Source organism: Triticum aestivum, chromosome 2B (assembly GCF_018294505.1).
Source record: "Triticum aestivum cultivar Chinese Spring chromosome 2B, IWGSC CS RefSeq v2.1, whole genome shotgun sequence".
Lineage (NCBI taxonomy): Eukaryota > Viridiplantae > Streptophyta > Magnoliopsida > Poales > Poaceae > Triticum > Triticum aestivum.
This window is the reverse complement of record NC_057798.1, coordinates 483,753,499-483,773,183: the sequence shown is the minus strand read 5'-3', so window position 1 is coordinate 483,773,183 and position 19,685 is coordinate 483,753,499. Positions and strand designations below refer to the sequence as shown.

Sequence of the window (19,685 nt, the reverse complement as noted above, 5' to 3'; positions counted from 1 at the left end):
ACCTCAGTTTCCACCAGAGGGATCTTCTCCTTCCTCTTCTTGCTCTTGTGCGTAGCAGAGGTGGAGGATGCTGACATAGCTTCAAATGTAGAATTCTCAGCAGGGTGGGAGTTTTCCTGAGGTCCCTGGGAATTAGAGGATAGCATACAGGCCAGTGAGCTATCAGCAGGACACTTATCTGGGATTACAAATGGCAAGGTTGAGTTGGTTTTAGAATTGGAGGAGATAATTTCCCAGACTGTGGAGGTGATGATTTTTTTCCCAATCAAATTTATCTGGAGTGAGCAGAGAGATAGATAAAAAATTGACCCATTCAGATGGTACCTGGATGATGTTGATATTGTCTTTGGTGGGTGCAAAGTGTTCTTTCTAGACGATAGCCTCTTCTTTTCCAGGCAAGACTTCTTCAGTGCCCATATTGCAGAGATTGGAGTTCTCCATGGCAACTACATCTTCATGCTCAAGATGCAGTGTACCTGGGCAGACAGTATGAGCCTGGTTAAGAAATGCAGGAATAGGAAATCCTGGGGGCAGATGTGTCAGACAGTTGGTCCTCACCTAGAACTTGGAGAGCATCAAGAGTTGTATTGTTAGCAGTGGTTGTCAAACCTCCATCGGTATTTGTCACTCTATCCTCCTTGTCATCAGTTTCTTGAGCAATTCTAGTATGATCTGTGTGAGACACTGTGATGGTCTTCTGAATATACAGGGTACTGTTTTTAGGAAGAAATAGGGACTCGGAGATCATAGGGTCAGCCAAAGTATCTCTCTGAAAACTTCTAGACTGCTGAGTAGTGGTCTTCATAAGAGGGTCTGGTCCTATCTGAATCAATTAGCTGAGAGCCTTGTCCTGTTGTTGAAGAGTGGGCTGGGGTGGTGGCGCATGCACTTTCTGAATATGCTCTTGGGCCTAAGGAGGATCTTGGGGCCCATTGGGCTGAATCTCCAGGTTCAAATATGGTAGGAGTTGAGGTAGTGACGCCAAAGGTCCATTGGCTGAGGCATCTGAACTAACACTATTATCTGGTGAAATTTCTAAAACAATAATGCTACTGTTGGCAACAAGTGCATTATTACCCTCTTCCTCCATTGGTTCTAAGATATCTTGCAATGCCAAAAATTCACCAGCATGAAGCTCCTCGTCTGCATCTTGTGGCATAGCCTAGTGTCCCCAGCCTGGCATGTCATCCTGATCCTCCTCTTCTTGCAAGTTGACATTATGTTGTTCATTTGGTGCCCCCACATTGAGAGCAAGCTGAAGATTGGGCTGTGGAGATTGTTGCTAATTGGAGTTCGATGATCATCTCGTTCATGTTGTTGCAAAGGACCTAGGAACAAGTTGTGCTGATTGGGATGGTAATTGCTGCTGAGGAGCAGGATGTTGGTTTCCTTGAAGGTCAATGGGGTCCTCATCAGGTGCTTCCTCACCCATAATCTGCTGCTGTAGGATCACAACAGGAATAGTAAGAGAATCTGTTTGAAAGTCATATCCTTCACCAAAAAACAGTACTTATTGGGATATCTCTGAGCTCCTCAACCCTCACTTTAACCATAAGACTGGCCCTAGAACTTCTGACTCTGTCCCACTGCAAAAACTTCCCAAACTTGCTAACATCATTGTTGACCTCCTGGATGTTTCTTCTATCCAGTGGATAACCACATAATAATATCCATGCCTCTCTATTAAGCACCAGTCTTCTCCAATTCATACCCTTATTGTGCTTTTGAAAAATAACATGGACATCAGTAAATAGATGTGGACTGGAGGAGACCAACTCATCTCTGTTAAAGACACTATTCATCTTGACATACGCTTGACCAAACGGACAGGGCTCAATCTCAGTAAAACCTAACTACTTTTCATTGAGGAAATCTGAGAGTACCTCTCTGACAGTGTTGAATGCCACAGGGAGATTAGGCCTCGGAACAATAGAAGCAATCGCCCATTCCTCATGTGTTGCCGGTGCCGCACCATTGATACCTTGACTCTGGCTGGCTTGCCTTCAACCTCAATGTTGTGGTGATTAGGTGGAAGGAAAGGAGTTGGATCGAAGGAGAAGGTCGCCATTGGCGCAGGATGAGAAGTTGGAGTTGCGACGATGGAAGGGGGAGAGGTGGAAGGGATAATGCCTCCTGGAGTCGCCGGGTAATGGAGCTTTGGGAAGAGGCAAGAAAATGGTGAAGGAAATATGCCCTAGAGGCAATAATAAAGTTATTATTTATTTCCTTATATCATGATAAATGTTTATTATTCATGCTAGAATTGTATTAACCGGAAACATAATACATGTGTGAATACATAGACAAACATAGTGTCACTAGTATGCCTCTACTTGACTAGCTCGTTTATTAAAGATGGTTATGTTTCCTAGCCATGTACAAAAGAGTTGTCATTTGATTAACGGGATCACATCATTAGGAGAATGATGTGATTGACATGACCCATTCCGTTAGCCTAGCACTTGATCGTTTAGTATGTTGCTATTGCTTTCTTCATGACTTATACATGTTCCTGTAACTATGAGATTATGCAACTCCCGTTTACCGGAGGAACACTTTGGGTGCTACCAAACGTCACAACGTAACTGGGTGATTATAAAGGTGCTCTACAGGTGTCTCCGAAGGTACATGTTGGGTTGGCGTATTTCGAGATTAGGATTTGTCACTCCGATTGTCGGAGAGGTATCTCTGGGCCCTCTCGGTAATACACATCACTTAAGCCTTGCAAGCATTGCAACTAATGAGTTAGTTGCGGGATGATATATTATGGAACGAGTAAAGAGACTTGCCGGTAACGAGATTGAACTAGGTATTGGATACCGACGATCTAATCTCGGCCAAGTAACATACCGATGACAAAGGGAACAACGTATGTTGTTATGCGGTTTGACCGATAAAGATCTTCGTAGAATATGTAGGAACCAATATGGACATCCAGGTTCTGCTATTGGTTAGTGACCGAGAATAGTTCTAGGTCATGTCTACATAGTTCTCGAACCCGTAGGGTCCGCACGCTTAACGTTACGATGACAGTTTTATTATGAGTTTATAAGTTTTGATGTACCGAAGTTTGTTCGGAGTCCCGGATGTGATCACGAACATGACAAGGAGTCTCGAAATGGTCGAGACATAAAGATTGATATATTGGACGGATATATTTGGATACCGGAAAGGTTCCGGATGAGATTGGGAATATACCGGAGCTCCGGAAGGTTACCGGAACCCCCCGGTAAGTATATCGGCCTTATTGGGCCTTAGTGGAAAGGAGGGAGAAGGAGAAAAGGAGGGGGCGCCCCCCCCCCCAAGCCCAATCCGAATTGGGAGGGGGGCTGGCCCCCCCTTTCCTTCTTCCCTCCCCTCTCTTCCTTCCCTCTCCTACTCCTAATAGGAAAAGGGGGGCCAAACCTACTTGGAGTAGGATTGCCCCCCCTAGGACGCGCCTCTCCCCTTGGCCGGCCCCCTCCTCCTCTCCCCCTTTATATACGAGGGAGGGGGGCACCCCTAGAACACACAAGTTGATATACGGATTGTTCCTTAGCCGTGTGCGGTGCCCCCCTCCACCATATTCCACCTCGGTCATATCGTCGCGGAGTTTAGGCTACATCAACCGCGTTGTCATAACGCTTCCTCTTACGGTCTATGAGGGTACGTGGACAACACTCTCCCCTCTCGTTGCTATACCATCACCATGATCTTGCGTGTGCGTAGGAATTTTTTTGAAATCACTACGTTCCCCAACAGTGGCATCCGAGCCAGGTTTTATGCGTTGATGTTATATGCACGAGTAGAACACAAGTGAGTTTTGGGCGATACAAGTCATACTGCTTACCAGCATGTCATACTTTGGTTCAGCGGTATTGTTGGATGAAGCGGCCCGGACCGACATTACGCGTACGCTTACGCGAGACTGGTTTTACCGTCGTGCTTTGCACACAGGTGACTAGCGGGTGTCTGTTTCTCCAACTTTAGTTGAACCGAGTGTGGCTACGCCCGGTCCTTGCGAAGGTTAAAACAACACTAACTTGACAAACTATCGTTGTGGTTTTGATGCGTAGGTAAGAATGGTTCTTGCTCAGCCCGTAGCAGCCACGTAAAACTTGCAACAACAAAGTAGAGGACGTCTAACTTGTTTTTGCAGGGCATGTTGTGATGTGATATGGTCAAGACGTGATGCTATATTTTATTGTATGAGATGATCATGTTTTGTAACCGAAGTTATCGGCAACTGGCAGGAGCCATATGGTTGTCGCTTTATTGTATGAAATGCAAACGCCCTGTAATTGCTTTACTTTATCTCTAAGCGGTAGCGATAGTCGTAGAAGCAATAGATGGCGTAAACGACAACGATGCTACCATCAAGGTGTCGCGCCGGTGACGATGGTGATCACGATGGTGCTTCGGAGATGGAGATCACAAGCACAAGATGATGATGGCCATATCATATCACTTATATTGATTGCATGTGATGTTTATCCTTTATGCATCTTATCTTGCTTTGATTGACGGTAGCATTTTAAGATGATCTCTCACTAATTATCAAGAAGTGCTCTCCCTGAGTATGCACCGTTGCGAAAGTTCTTCGTGCTGAGACACCACGTGATGATCGGGTGTGATAGGCTCTACGTTCAAATACAACGGGTGCAAAACAGTTGCACGCGCGGAATACTCAGGTTAAACTTGACGAGCCTAGCATATACAGATATGGCCTCGGAACACGAAGACCGAAAGGTCGAACGTGAATCATATAGTAGATATGATCAACATAGTGATGTTCACCATTGAAAACTACTCCATCTCACGTGATGATCGGACATGGTTTAGTTGATTTGGATCACGTGATCACTTAGATGACTAGAGAGATGTCTATCTAAGTGGGAGTTCTTAAGTAATATGATTAATTGAACTTAAATTTATCATGAACTTAGTCCTGGTAGTATTTTGCAAATTATGTTGTAGATCAATAGCTTGCGTTGTTGCTTTCATATGTTTATTTTGATATGTTCCTAGAGAAAATTGTATTGAAAGATGTTAGTAGCAATGATGCGGATTGGATCCATGATCTGAGGTTTATCCTCATTGCTGCACAGAAGAATTATGTCCTTAATGCACCGCTAGGTGACAGACCTATTGCAGGAGCAGATGCAGACGTTATGAACGTTTGGCTAGCTCAATATGATGACTACTTGATAGTTTAGTGCACCATGCTTAACGGCTTAGAATCGGGACTTCAAAGACGTTTTGAACGTCATGGACCATATGAGATGTTCCAGGAGTTGAAGTTAATTTTTCAAGCAAATACCCGAGTTGAGAGATATGAAGTCTCCAACAAGTTCTATGGCTAAAAGATGGAGGAGAATCGCTCAACTAGTGAGCATGTGCTCAGATTATCTGGGTACTACAATCGCTTGAATCAAGTGGGAGTTAATCTTCCAGATAAGATAGTGATTGACAGAGTTCTCTAGTCACCATCACCAAGTTAGTAGAACTTTGTGATGAACTATAGTATGCAAGGGATGACGAAAACGATTCCCGAGCTCTTCGTGATATTGAAATCAACGAAGGTAGAAATCAAGAAAGAGCATCAAGTGTTGATGGTTGACAAGATCACTAGTTTCAAGAAAAGGGCAAAAGGAAAGAAAGGGAACTTCAAGTAGAATGACAAGCAAGTTGTCACTCCCACGAAGAAGCCCAAAGCTGAACCAAAGCCTGAAACTGAGTGCTTACACTGCAAAGGAAATGGTCACTGGAAACGGAAATACCCTGAATATTTGGTGGATAAGAAGGATGACAAAATGAACAAGGGTATATTTGATATACAGGTTATTGATGTGTACCTTACTAGTGTTTATAGTAGCTCCTGAGTATTTGATACTTGCTCGGTTGCTAAGATTAGTAACTTGAAACAGGAGTTACAGAATAAACAGAAACTAGTTGAGGGTGAAGTGACGATGTGTGTTGGAAGTGGTTCCAAGATTGATATGATCATCATCGCACACTCCCTATACTTTCGGGATTAGTGTTAAACCTAAATAAATGTTATTTGGCGTTTGCGTTGAGCATAAATATGATTTAGTCATGTTTATTGCAATACGGTTATTCATTTAAAATCAAAGAATAATTGTTGTTCTGCTTACATGAATAAAACCTTCGATGGTCATACACCCAATGAAAATAGTTCATTGGATCTCGATCGTAGTGATACACATAATCATAATATTGATGCCAAAAGATGCAAAGTTGATAATGATAGTGCAACTTATTTGTGGCACTGCCGTTTGGGTCATATCGGTGTAAAGCGCATGAAGAAACTCCATAAAGATGGATTTTTGGAATCACTTGGTTATGAATCATTTGATGCTTGCGAACCATGCCTTATGGGCAAGATGACTAATACTCCGTTCTTCAGAACAATGGAACGAGCTACTGACTTGTTGGAAATAATACATACCGATGTATGCGATCCAATGAGTATTGATGCTCGTGGCGGGTATCGTTATTTTCTGACCTTCACAAAATGATTTGAGCAGATATGAGTATATCTACTTAATGAAGCACAAGTCTGAAACATTTGAAAAGTTCAAATAATTTCAGAGTGAAGTGGAGAATCATCGTAACAAGAAAATAAAGTTTCTGTAATTTGATCGCGGAGACAAATATTTGAGTTACAAGTTTGGTCTTCAATTAAAACAATGTGGAATAGTTTCACAAACTCATGCCATCTGGAACACCACAACTTAATGGTGTGTCCGAACGTCATAACCGTACTTTATTGGATATAGTGCAATCTATGATGTCTCTTATCGGTTTACCACTATCGTTTTGGGGTTATGCATTAGAGACAGATGCATTCACTTTAAATAGGGCACCATCAAAATTCGTTGAGGCGACGCCTTATGAACTATGGTTTGGCAAGAAACCAAAGTTGTCGTTTCTTAAAAGTTTGGGGCTGCGATGCTTATGTGAAAAAGTTTCAACCTGATAAGCTCAAAACCAAATCGGAGAAGTGCGTCTTCATATAATACCCAAAGGTAACTATTGGGTATACCTTCTATCACAGATCCGAAGGCAAGTTATTCGTTGCTAAAATGGATCCTTTCTAGAGAAGAAGTTTCTCTCGAAAGAAGTGAGTGGGAGGAAAGTAGAACTTGATGAGGTAATTGTACCTTCTCCCTTATTGGAAAGTAGTTCATCATAGAAATCAGTTCTAGTAATTCCTACACCAATTAGTGAGGAAGTTAATGATGATGATCATGAAACTTCAGATCAAGTTGCTACCAAACCTCGTAGATCTTCCAGAGTAAGATCCGCACCAGAGTGGTATGGTGATCCAGTTCTGGAAGTCATGTTACTAGACCATGATGAACCTACGAACTATGAGGAAGCGATGATGAGCCCAGATTCCGCGAAATGGCTTGAGGCCATAAAATCTGAGATATGATCCATATATGAGAACAAAGTATGGACTTTGATTGACTTGCTCGATGATCAGCAAGCCATGTTAAATAAATGGATCTTCAAGAGGAAGACGGACACCGATAGTAGTGTTACTATCTACTAAGCTCGACTTGTTGCGAAAGGTTTTCGACAAGTTCAAGGTGTTGAATACGATGAGATTTTCTCACTCGTATCGATGCTTAAGTCTGTTCGAATCATGTTAGCAATTGCCACATTTTATGAAATCTGGCAAATGGATGTCAAAACTGCATTCCTTAATGGTTTTCTTAAAGAAGAGTTGTATATCATGCAACCAGAAGGTTTTGTCAATCCTAACGGTGCTAACAAAATGTTCAAGCTCCAGCGATCCATCAATCGACTGGTGCAAGCATCTCGGAGTTGGAATATACGCTTTGATGAATTGATCAAAGCATGTGGTTTTATACAGACTTTTGGAAAGGCCTGTATTTGCAAGAAAGTGAGTGGGAGCACTACTGCCTTTCTGATAAGTGTATGTGAATGACATATTATTGATCGAAAATGATGTAGAATTTTCTGGAAAGCATAAAGGAATGTTTGAAAGGAGTTTTTCAAAGAAAGACCTCGGTAAAACTACTTACATATTGAGCATCAAGATCTATTGAGATAGATCAAGACGCTTGATAAGGTTTTCAATGAGTACATACCTTGACAAGATTTTGAAGTAGTTTAAAATGGAATAGTCAAAGAAAGAGTTCTTGCCTGTGTTGCAAAAGTATGAAATTGAGTAAGACTCAAATCCCGACCACGGCAGAAAATAGAAAGAGAATGAAAGTCATTCCCTATGCATCAGTCAAAGGTTCTATAAAAGTATGTCATGCTATGGACCAGACCTATTGTATACTCTGCCCTGGTTTGGCAAGGGAGTACAATAGTGATCTAGGAGTAGATCACTGGACATTGGTCAAAATTATCCTTAGTAGAATAAGGATATGTTTCTCGATTATGGAGGTGATAAAAGAGTTCGTCGTAAAGAGTTACATCGATGCAAGCTTTTACACCGATCCAGATGACTCTAAGTCTCAATCTGGATACATATTGAAAGTGGGAGCAATTAGCTAGAGTAGCTCCGTGCAAAGCATTATAGACATAGAATATTTGCAAAATACATACGACTCTGTAATATGACAGACCCGTTGACTAAACTTCTCTCACGAGCAAAACATGATCATACCTTAGTACTCTTTGGGTGTTAATCACATAGCGATGTGAACTAGATTATTGACTCTAGTAAACCCTTTGGGTGTTGATCACATGACGATGTGAACTATGGGTATTAATCACATACAGATGTGAATATTGGTGTTGAATCACATGCTGATGTGAACTAGATTATTGACTCTAGTGCAAGTGGGAGACTGAAGGAAATATGCCCTAGAGGCAATAATAAAGTTATTATTTATTTCCTTATATCATGATAAATGTTTATTATTCATGCTAAAATTGTATTAACCGGAAACATAATACATGTGTGAATACATAGACAAACATAGTGTCACTAGTATGCCTCTACTTGACTAGCTCGTTTATCAAAGATGGTTATGTTTCCTAGCCATGGACAAAAGAGTTGTCATTTGATTAACGGGATCACATCATTAGGAGAATGATGTGATTGACATGACCCATTCCGTTAGCCTAGCACTTGATCGTTTAGTATGTTGCTATTGCTTTCTTCATGACTTATACATGTTCCTGTAACTATGAGATTATGCAACTCCCGTTTATCGGAGGAACACTTTGGGTGCTACCAAACGTCACAACGTAACTGGGTGATTATAAAGGTGCTCTACAGGTGTCCCCGAAGGTACATGTTGGGTTGGCGTATTTTGAGATTAGGATTTGTCACTCCGATTGTCGGAGAGGTATCTCTGGGCCCTCTCGGTAATACACATCACTTAAGCCTTGCAAGCATTGCAACTAATGAGTTAGTTGCGGGATGATATATTACGGAACGAGTAAAGAGACTTGCCGGTAACGAGATTGAACTAGGTATTGGATACCGACGATCGAATCTCGGGCAAGTAACATACCGATGACAAAGGGAACAACGTATGTTGTTATGCGATTTGACTGATAAAGATCTTCGTAGAATATGTAGGAACCAATATGGACATCCAGGTTCTGCTATTGGTTAGTGACCGAGAATAGTTCTAGGTCATGTCTACATAGTTCTCGAACCCGTAGGGTCCGCACGCTTAACGTTACGATGACAGTTTTATTATGAGTTTATAGTTTTGATGTACCGAAGTTTGTTTGGAGTCCCGGATGTGATCACGGACATGACGAGGAGTCTCGAAATGGTCGAGACATAAAGATTGATATATTGGACGGATATATTTGGATACCGGAAAGGTTCCGGATGAGATTGGGAATATACCGGAGCTCTGGGAGGTTACCGGAACCCCCCGGTAAGTATATGGGCCTTATTGGGCCTTAGTGGAAAGGAGGGAGAAGGAGCAAAGGAGGGGGCGCCCCCCCCCCCAAGCCCAATCCGAATTGGGAGGGGGGCGGCCCCCCCTTTCCTTCTTCCCTCCCCTCTCTTACTTCCCTCTCCTACTCCTAATAGGAAAAGGGGGACCAAACCTACTTGGAGTAGGATTGCCCCCCCTAGGGCGCGCCTCTCCCCTTGGCCATCCCCCTCCTCCTCTTCCCCTTTATATACGGGGGAGGGGGCACCCCTAGAACACACAAGTTGATCTACGGATTGTTCCTTAGCCGTGTGCGGTGCCCCCCTCCACCATATTCCACCTCGATCATATCGTCGCGGAGTTTAGGTGAAGCCCTGCGCCGGTAGAACATCATCATCGTCACCACGCCGTCGTGCTGACGGAACTCATCCCCGACGCTTTGCTGGATTGGAGCCCGGGGAACGTCATCGAGCTGAACGTGTGCTGAACACGGAGGTGCCGTACGTTCGGTGCTTGGATCGGTCGGATCGTGAAGACGTACGACTACATCAACCGCGTTGTCATAACGCTTCCGCTTACGGTCTACGAGGGTACGTGGACAACACTCTCCCCTCTCGTTGCTATATCATCACCATGATCTTGCGTGTGCGTAGGAAATTTTTTGAAATCACTACGTTCCCCAACAAATGGCTACCAACCCGGAGTGATTGCAGCGAAGCATTAACCTGATTTGCCCGATTGGTCGGCACGGATACGACATGAGTAGTCACAATCACGGAAATAGTGGAGAGATGCCTCAGAATTTTGACCGTTGGGCGGACCTGGGAGTTGGGCTCATTGACTGGGCTTGGTCGGGCCCTAGAGAAACAATCCCTCTCAATATGGCCCCATCACTTGCATAGCCTTCATTTGATCCTATTTTTGCACTCGGGCCTGAAGTGGCCCGATAGCAGACAACGCACACAGAAGGAGCCCCATGGGCCATTTTGAATTTGCGAGGATCACACCCTGTTGCCAGAAACTGCCACATTGATTGCATTAACGCCTGTGCGTCTATCAGCGCCCGAAGATGGAGCCATGGAATTATCGTTGAATGTCTGGTATGATCGAGGATCTGAATTGATCAGATTTTGAAAAACCGCAGGGGATCTAAGAGCTTGAAGATAGGATTTGCTCGGATGACGTCGAAAGATATGAGTCCAAGCATCCTCTTTCTCTTTGAGATACTAATCTAATTCCCAAGAAGAATTTGGCCCGCCATTACCCCAAAGAAGGAAATTCACATTGAGTAGAGGTAGATTGGTATTACCTTCCTTGATGATAGAGAAACCAACTTCCTTGGAGGAGACAGAGAACTTGAAAGACCAATTTTGCAAGAGCTTAACTTTGAACAAGGATGCACGACCTCCGAAGCAGGAGAGAAGGATAGTGCTAACAGATTTTTCAGATAATTTGATCTTAGATCTAGTGAACTCTGCCACTAGAAGGAATTCTTCCATATCCTTACCTTCCTCGAAGTTTATAGGGACACCCCACTTTCTCCAAATCTCAGACGCAAAGTCCTGCCCTCTGTCGAAGTTCAAATCTGGGAGCACCATGGGCACACACAGGATGTCCACGCAGGAGAAAACTCCGGCGAGTGGTGGCTGGGATGGTGGACGCCGGGGTCGGGGTGGCCGCCGGCGGGGCTAGGAGCGGGGGCAAGGAGCGAGGGCTAGGAGCGGGTCAATTTCTGAAGGTTGTCACTTTTTTATGGAAACACTCGAATGCAATAAGTGCATTATCTGTAATCATTCTTCCTGGGATAAAGGCACTCTGGGTCTCGGAGATGATATCATCAAGATTTGGCCTTATGCATAACATGATCACTGAGAATGAGCGTGGACAGGGTTTAGATTACACCTTCTATCACTTGATGGACATATGCGTTATGTTGATGAGAAGAGAGGAGCGAATCAAACGCTTCATGAAGGTGTACAATGAAATTAGAGACTCTGATGCGCCCAATCAACTTCAGAAGGATTTGTTGGAGGAGTATTGGAAATATCATGGCGAAAGAGGCACCTGGTTTCATTTATTTGTTTGTTGTATTGTGCAAAACTATGCTATATGTGTGTTGCATTTGATCATGTGGATTTGATGAACTATGTAATAATTTGATATGGTGACATGTGCGATTTTAAGTTGATTATCGGATGTTTTATTTCAATTGTGCGGCTGAACTGCGGCTGTACAACAGCTACAGCGACCGCGCGGCCAGCGGCTGATTTTGCATCTCTAGTTTGCATCTTCTATTGGATCGGAGTTGCTCTTTTACATCTTTGTTTTGCATCATCGGTTGGACTTGATCCTTTTTTAAGATGCAAAAAGCACTTTTTGGAGATGCTTTAGTGCATACATTTACCTCTACTTTTTCCAAAAAATAAAAATATATTTGCCTCTACAACTGCAGAGCTATTTAATTTCTGCAGAGGCACGAAAGGTTGAAGCCTGATACATCCAAGCAGCCACATTTTCTTCTTAAGGCTGGTTGTAATGGGAGTATCATATACTAGTATCATGCATATGATACTAGTGTATGATACTACATCTGTAATGCAAAGTATCATATGTTGGTATCATAGAGTACTACATTTATTGGCATGCATGACACAAAGTAGCACATCATTTAATATGATACGGTATCATGATATGATACTCAAACATCTCTTTCTTCATTTAATTCTATGTCATCTCATTAAAATTGCTTAGTTGGCATGCATGATACTACGTATGATACTATCATTACGGTCAGCCTAAGAAAAGAAACTGAGGTGTGGTCGTACAAAAGGAAAATAAAAGACTTAATGCATGCACATGGTCCGTTACTCTTTTTTAAGCAGCTTTTCGTTTCTTTCTTTTCTCCCTTGTTCCATTTCACCTACCGTGAGCATGCATATGGTCTGTCCTGACAAACGTGTTTGAACCACTACCAGTTGCCTGGACGTGTCAAGCGTACGGTGAGCAAGCATGAAGCATCTGATCGACAACTGAAAACAAATGTACTGCTTTCTGGATATTAATGTTTTAGCTTCGAGCTTTACCTGAACTGTACGCTACACAAACAGTACAGTACTGCTTAATTGGGATAAGTGTGGCTTTTTAGTTTAAATACGTTTGGCTATTCCACACTCCATGCCATCCTCAAGCACTCTTAACTAAAATCTAACATATGAGACTAGAACAAATGCAATTAGGAAGCCAACTTTTGTAGGAGAATATGGTTCAGCTCTACGGCTCTACCAACAATTATGAGCTAGTACAAACTAGTGTAATACTTATCAATATAATCGGACAGGTGCGTAATAAGAATTACCAAAAAAAGCAAAGAGAGGCAGGTATGTATAAAGTCACCTTCCGGTGAAACTCAATGCAATTGTCAGTAGCTCTTTCTAAAGACACATCTGAACTGCCTCAATTCTAATCGAATTGATTATCAATATCCAAAAGACCCACACGTATGCTCTTTTCCCAAGATTCGTTCATGCATGTTCATATTGTCATTTCAGCGTAGCAGCATTTGCCAACCAGCATCTAGTCCAGTCCAAACATTTTTAATTGTCTTTTTTATATTTCATTTCATCAAGAGCTATGCACATGCAGAGCAAACCACCAAACGCACAGCCCATCCCCTGACCCCCTCTCCTCCTCCCTCTTTATATACCACACGCGAACACGAGAGCGGTTGAGAAAACCAGAAAACCCAACGAGCTGAGCCTACTGTACTGCCTCTGCCTGCAGTCCTGCGCCAACCAAGAAAGCAAAGCCCCAGTTCAAAAAAAGAAAAAGAAAGCAAAGCCCAATCAAGCAGAAGGAGAAGAGGAAGAATGGGGGAGGCGCCGTGCAGCGTGGTGGCCGCGCCGCGCCGTTCCCCGGCGCGCTTCCGCCTGCCACGCCACGGGCTGCGCCGCAAGGTCCACGTCGTCCGTCTCGGGAACGGCGGTGCCGGCGCCGGCGCGCGGGCTGGCGGGGTCCGCCGCCTCTGCGGCCTCCGGCGTCGGATCAAGCTCCGGTGGTTCCGGAGCACCATGTGGCGCCTGGCCGAGCTCTGCGTGGCGGTGCTGTCGGGCCCCCCGGGGACGGCCGACGCCCCGTCGTCGTGGACCGGCGTGGAGCCGTGCTTCGCCGCGCCCTTCCTGCCGGCCGCGCTGGTGAGGCGCGCGGGGCAGGAGTAGCTAGCCTAGCTGGTGACGGTGCTACCCTGCGATCATGAAGACATCAGCACTAATGTATATACCACTACTCACTACTGCTCAATGGAGATTGCAGAAGTAGATTCATATGTAACGATTTCTTTTAACCGCGGCTCAAGCGATTCGTTGATGTCTGAAAATCTGGAGATTGCATTGCTTACATTCCCCCTGCTCTTTCTCTGGATTTCCTTTAGGTCTCTTCTTTTTAAGATTTTTTTCTTCTTCCAAAGCAGAGGCAAGTTTGGTGCTGTATGATAGTACTGTGCTATAGCAATTCCAATCATGTTGGGAGTACAAACCATAGTTTGCTTGTGATCTAGTGGACTTGAGTAGTACTAGTATATTTGTACTACTGCGAAGCGATAAGTGATCCGTGATTCCGTGCCCGGCCGATATTCTCGGAGGATTATGTTGAGAGTTTGCTCCATGCTCACCAATAATGCCGGAGACTACAAGCAAAGCAAGGGTTGCCGAAATTCCGTGATCGTAAACTGCAAGCAAAATAGTCGGCAAAGTTGTTGCAGAAATCCCATGTTCTGGTACACGGCACACCGACCGATCCGCCATCGGCGCCGGCCTCCATTCTGCACAGTACAGTCTGTGCATGTGTGTTTGGCAGGCAGAGGCAGGAGTGATGTCACGCCCGTCTCTCGCAGAAAAAAGGAAAAGGAAAGGATTGAAGTCGGGCAGTGAACGAAGCCGAGCCAACAGGAGATAGACGAGTTATCGGGTGGAGCACGCATGCGGCATGTTGCATTGTTGTCGCCATGAATGCCAGGATAGGGATAGGGATTTCCTAGGGATTAGGGAGAGGTGCCCTGCCCGCCTTGCACTGCCATGTGCAGTTGTGCACCGCCCTTCTCTGCTGCTTGCCAATGCTAATGCTCGGCCGGGGTGGGCAGGGCATGCATGATGCGTCCTCATCGACGCCAGCCAAAACCTACTACCCTCATCACGGGGCCGGCCGTTGCATCCGCCCAGGTTACGTGCGTACGTGGGTTCTGAAAGCAAAGAGAAGCCGATCCTTGTCGCGTGCCTTGCCTAACCCGTGATCAGATCACCCATCTGCTTCTCGACTCGATCGATCTGCGTGCGTGCAAGCTGGAACGTGCGGGTTATCGGTTTGGCAGAGGGGTTGGGGTATGCGCTGGGTCTGGATGGCGCTGCCACGGTGCGCGCCTCCTCATGCGCTTGCAGTGAGTGACAGCGCCGCGGATCACTGGTGAAAATGCAGCTGTAAGTGAGAGAGACAGACGGAGAGAGGCAAACGCTGCCGTGGATCTGCGGATCCAAAGGAACATGCGTCGTGCAAGATCTTACTGCGAGATCACCTTGTCACGATAGTAGATAATGATTGATGGGTGGGTGATCTCGGACTGATACAGCGAAAAGAAAGCGGGAAAGGATGGGGACACCCAGACAGCAACAGCAACAGACTGGGGATATTATGGCAAAACACAAAGATATAATGTGAACGACCTTCACCTGTCTGTCAGCCCCGATTATCATCAATTCCCAGACCAATTTCGGATTATCATCGAGTGCCAGCTTTCCAGGCGCTCTGGGAATTCATTTTCAGAGAATGGGCCAGGCGCAGGCGCAGGCGAGGTGGTCGACGCCATGCTTCCTTTCACCAATCCAGCAGCGACCATCATAAGTGCCGCAAAGCTGGCAGTCAATAGTAGTACTCGTTACCCCGCAAAAAAAAATATAAAATTTGTCTGAAATCAAACTTTGAAAAGTTCTATCAATTTTATAAAAAAATATAAACATTCACAATACAAAGTCAATATCATTAGATGCATTATGAAATTAATTTTCATATTATACAACATAGTATTGTAGGCGTTGATAACTTCTAATATAAATTCGTTAAACTTTGCGTGGTTTGGTTTAACTTCAGACAATTCGTATATGCGAAGTAAAAAGAAACGGAGAGAGAGAGTTTATGTATAATACTCCCTCACCCTGGGTTTATTGGTCACCCTTAAATTGTGTCAATGTTTAGCCATAGATTTGTCTAGCAGCTTATAAATTGTATATCACAAAAATTATATTGTTGGATTCGTATTCGAAAGGAGTCTAATAAACCTGCCCAACCGAGGAAGTAATAGGGAACGGTCCCAGGTAATTATTTAGGCACAATGCGATTCACCAAAGACGGAAAAAAATTGCCAAGAATCAGAGCAGAAAATTGCATGGCCAAATAACAGCTCTCAAGAAAGAGAAACAAACTGCAACAGAAGATAAGAATACAGGGCTGGTACATTGCTACTGAGGAAGAGCCCCTCGGTCCAGAGCATCATTAGGGCTGAACAAGTATAAGACACAGTGCAATCAGGAGCTTCCATTGCCCACAAACATAGCAAATGCCGCCATTAAAAACCAGCGGCCACAAAGGGAGCACCAACTATCAATCAACATGACTGACTAATGGATGGACGCTAATCGAAGTCTAGGAACTCCATCCTCTTCCTCATTGTGCCTTTCAGATCCCTTGCTTCCTTTTCAGCTTTCTCGGCCTGGGGACAAGGGAGAAACACAAACGTAGTAGTATCAGTTGCAAGATCCTCTGCTTGAGCAATACCGGCAGCTACTACACATATCAGCACAAGCAACAAGAACAGCAAACGCCTACAAAAACTCTTCTTTCTTCATTATTTGTGTCCTATGCCACTTGTTAGATACATAATGCCATTTTGCTCCAAAAGGAGATAAAACGCTTGTCATGTTTATTGTTCAAGTCCAATTATAGTATAGATCGCTTGCGCGTACATAAGAGTGCACAGGGGACTGCGCCAAGAGGGAAGGACCAAATGATGAGCACAATTTCACATGTGACATCTTTTCCACAGATAATGATTTTATTAGCCTTAATGAAAAGAGAGAGCTAGATTGTGCACCAAAAGGTGTACTTACTGCTTCTTTAGCTCAAATCAGAAGAGAAAAACTAGAGCTTCAAACAAGATTCTGTGAAGTGAAGTGTGTACCGTTCTTATTTCAGCCTCTGAAACACAAGTCATGTGACTAGGGAGTTCGTCCTTCTCACGATCCTGCTCAATGCAATACCAGATCTGTAGCATTAATATGGGAGAACGGATTTGACCATGGTCATTTCATAGTGCACAAGAGATAATTACCAGTTCTCCAATTAATACAACATTCTCTCCCCGGATCACATATAAACCAAGAGGAACATCACAATATAATTCGCCCACAATTACTCGTTCACAAGCACCCTGAAGAACAACATTTGCTGCAAACTAAAACATTAAAGAAGATCTGATGGCAGAAAAAGATGTGAAGGAGAGATGTAGAAAGTGGCATACCAAACTGATCGAATGAGCAGAGGGTGCCAAGCAGCTTTCGTCCATCTCGTAGTAGGACAATCAGTTTTTCTAGAATCAAGATGCATAAACTGTTAACAATAGCATTGCCAAACAAACAGGGTGTGTATTTGATGCGAAGCTACTTATGCAAGGGAAAGATACAGGCTGCACAACAAATAGGTGTAGGTGTTTCTGTTCTACTCATATTTCCATTATTTTGCAAGTCTCAACATTTTCAATTATTTGGTCAACAGCAATATTTCTAGATCAACAATGATACAAAATCAATCAACTAGGTATTGATGGACACTTCAAAAGTTTCACTGATACAGTTTAGCTCCAGCGATGATTTGCTCAAATATAAATTTTATAAAGCTTGTGTAGCCCTGTAGCTTGCGCCTATATAATTCCATTATTCATCGCAATGTACCAACCAAATTATAAGCCTTAGAGAACCCATCAGAGACTCTACTGCCAAGCACAGGTCAAAATGATAAAAATCACAACGCATGTGTAAATATGTCAAAACAATCAAGTATTTCAGAAAAGCTCAGGTGGATCAGTTCATCCATGCTACTGGGAACACCAAAGATGTACCCTTTTGAACAACGAACATCAAATGGAGGGCACAATATAACTACAACTAACAAACAGACTAACAGCATATACTTTATATTTCAAGCTAGTGAACGTACATACTCTGTAATCTATTACAGCTTGGCTAGCAATAAAAATGAAACTCCCGCTTTTACAATAAGTCAAGCACAACGAGTGGCGCCCAGAAATTAAAGAATGCACTAAGGTTTCCATACATAACCAGTAGCTGAAGGGGTTGACTTCTGTTGATTGATGAGACTCTGTTAAACCACATTGTTCGTTATCTTTTTTCTTTCTTAGGAGATACGGTTTCTTTCAGTACTAATACTTCCAACCTAATACAAAATTCAAAATATGTTGCATTTGAATCTCTAGACACCTAAAAGAATATCTTATGTTTCGACCCCCATCACAAAATTACTCAAATATTCCCTACCCAACCAACTGAGCCTACCACATTTAAATGCCATACAATAATTTGCATACAAGTGTTATATGCCTCCGTCAACAACCAAATCTACTCTAGTTGGGTCCAATTAATAATATCTTTTTATGCTTAGCATTAAGTTCATTTGACCAAGAACCTTACTAGTCACCAGAATTATAGTGAAAGCTATGAGACCTAACTGCCCACTGTTAAGATAAACCAGCAGCATGTGTTTCGTCTAATCCATCTATCATACTATCAGAACCCTACGTTGATAGACATGAGCAGTTTCATGTAACCTTTGTAGCAACAACACAAAGCATTAAGCCACAGGCCATCGATTCTGAAGTCTGAACTCTAGCCGGAGTAACCCTCTACCAAGAAGCTTCCACCTTTCAATGGACCATAAGAAATTTTCACACATCTGCAACGATTTGGCGCTAATACACACAGAAACATGATGTTCGTCATTAGACTACACAGGCCATCAAAAGCGCTCATCTTGACACATATTGAACAGCCCTTGGCAAGAACAAGTGTTGAAACCAAATATCAGCGCAAATTTCTCACACTGACTAAGCATCGAGGTCTAGGCATGCCGGAACCTACGCAATCGGATCCAAGATCCCCGGAAAACCAACTCTTGCCACAAAGGTCCCTCGATACAAACCACTGCCAGTATCTGGGAAACTAATGGGGACAAAACAAGCATCTGGGGAAGGAATCTCACTATCCAAGAAGCCGGCCAGGGAGGTGGAGAGGAGGATCTCGTCGGGCCCGGCCCAAGACATCGCGCCGAACCCAAATCCGGCGCTAGAAATAGCAGTAGATGGCCCTGATCGGCCGCTTCTCCGATTGGAGCTCTGTGGTTCGCCGGCAGGGGATAGCTTCTAGGGTTTGAGCGAGTGGAGAATTTGGTGGATCGAAGCGGCGAGGAGTACTGGTTTGGTAAATTCGATTGGAGCGTTTGGAGTGAGGTTGACGCCGAGAGGAAGAAAAGGAGATCGAACGATAAGGGGCGTGACGAGGCGCTGACCAGTGGGGTCAAGGTCATGTGGGGACCACCATGGCTCGTCGTGTGTCCTTGTGTGGACCGGACTCCTCGATTCTCAATCTGTCGTGCTCCGGTTTATAACGCCCCTTTGTTTTGCCAAATTTCACAAAAAATACTTCAAATTTCTAATTCAGTGGCGTTCATGATTGGAGGGAGGTGAATATT

At 43.8% G+C, this 19,685-nt stretch overlaps 2 protein-coding genes across 2 annotated transcripts; one reads left to right on the top strand and one right to left on the bottom strand.

The window, feature by feature from the left end:
- The first annotated feature begins 13,591 nt into the window (after positions 1-13,591).
- LOC123041449 (uncharacterized) lies at positions 13,592-14,273 on the top strand. The gene has a single exon (XM_044464055.1). It carries the CDS (start codon positions 13,748-13,750, stop codon positions 14,093-14,095), a length of 348 nt encoding a protein of 115 aa, XP_044319990.1. The 5' UTR covers positions 13,592-13,747; the 3' UTR covers positions 14,096-14,273.
- A 2,024-nt stretch (positions 14,274-16,297) lies between these two features.
- On the bottom strand, positions 16,298-19,480 carry LOC123045581 (sm-like protein LSM1B). Its single transcript, XM_044468690.1, has 5 exons — positions 19,197-19,480; positions 17,443-17,511; positions 17,254-17,369; positions 17,104-17,166; positions 16,298-16,635 (listed from the first exon to the last, which is right to left on the bottom strand). Exons 1-5 carry the CDS (start codon positions 19,255-19,257, stop codon positions 16,558-16,560), a joined length of 387 nt encoding a protein of 128 aa, XP_044324625.1. The 5' UTR covers positions 19,258-19,480; the 3' UTR covers positions 16,298-16,557.
- Positions 19,481-19,685: the final 205 nt, after the last annotated feature.

Excerpts from the sequence above, each read along its gene's own strand:
- LOC123041449 (XM_044464055.1), top strand. The coding sequence starts at position 13,748 with ATGGGGGAGGCGCCGTGCAGCGTGGTGGCCGCGCCGCGCCGTTCCCCG.
- LOC123045581 (XM_044468690.1), bottom strand. The coding sequence starts at position 19,257 with ATGTCTTGGGCCGGGCCCGACGAGATCCTCCTCTCCACCTCCCTGGCC. Across the intron at positions 17,370-17,442 it reads CTGCTCATTCGATCAGTTTG|CAAATGTTGTTCTTCAGGGT; the intron begins GTATGCCACTTT and ends TTTAGTTTGCAG. Across the intron at positions 17,167-17,253 it reads TTGTATTAATTGGAGAACTG|GATCGTGAGAAGGACGAACT; the intron begins GTAATTATCTCT and ends TGCATTGAGCAG.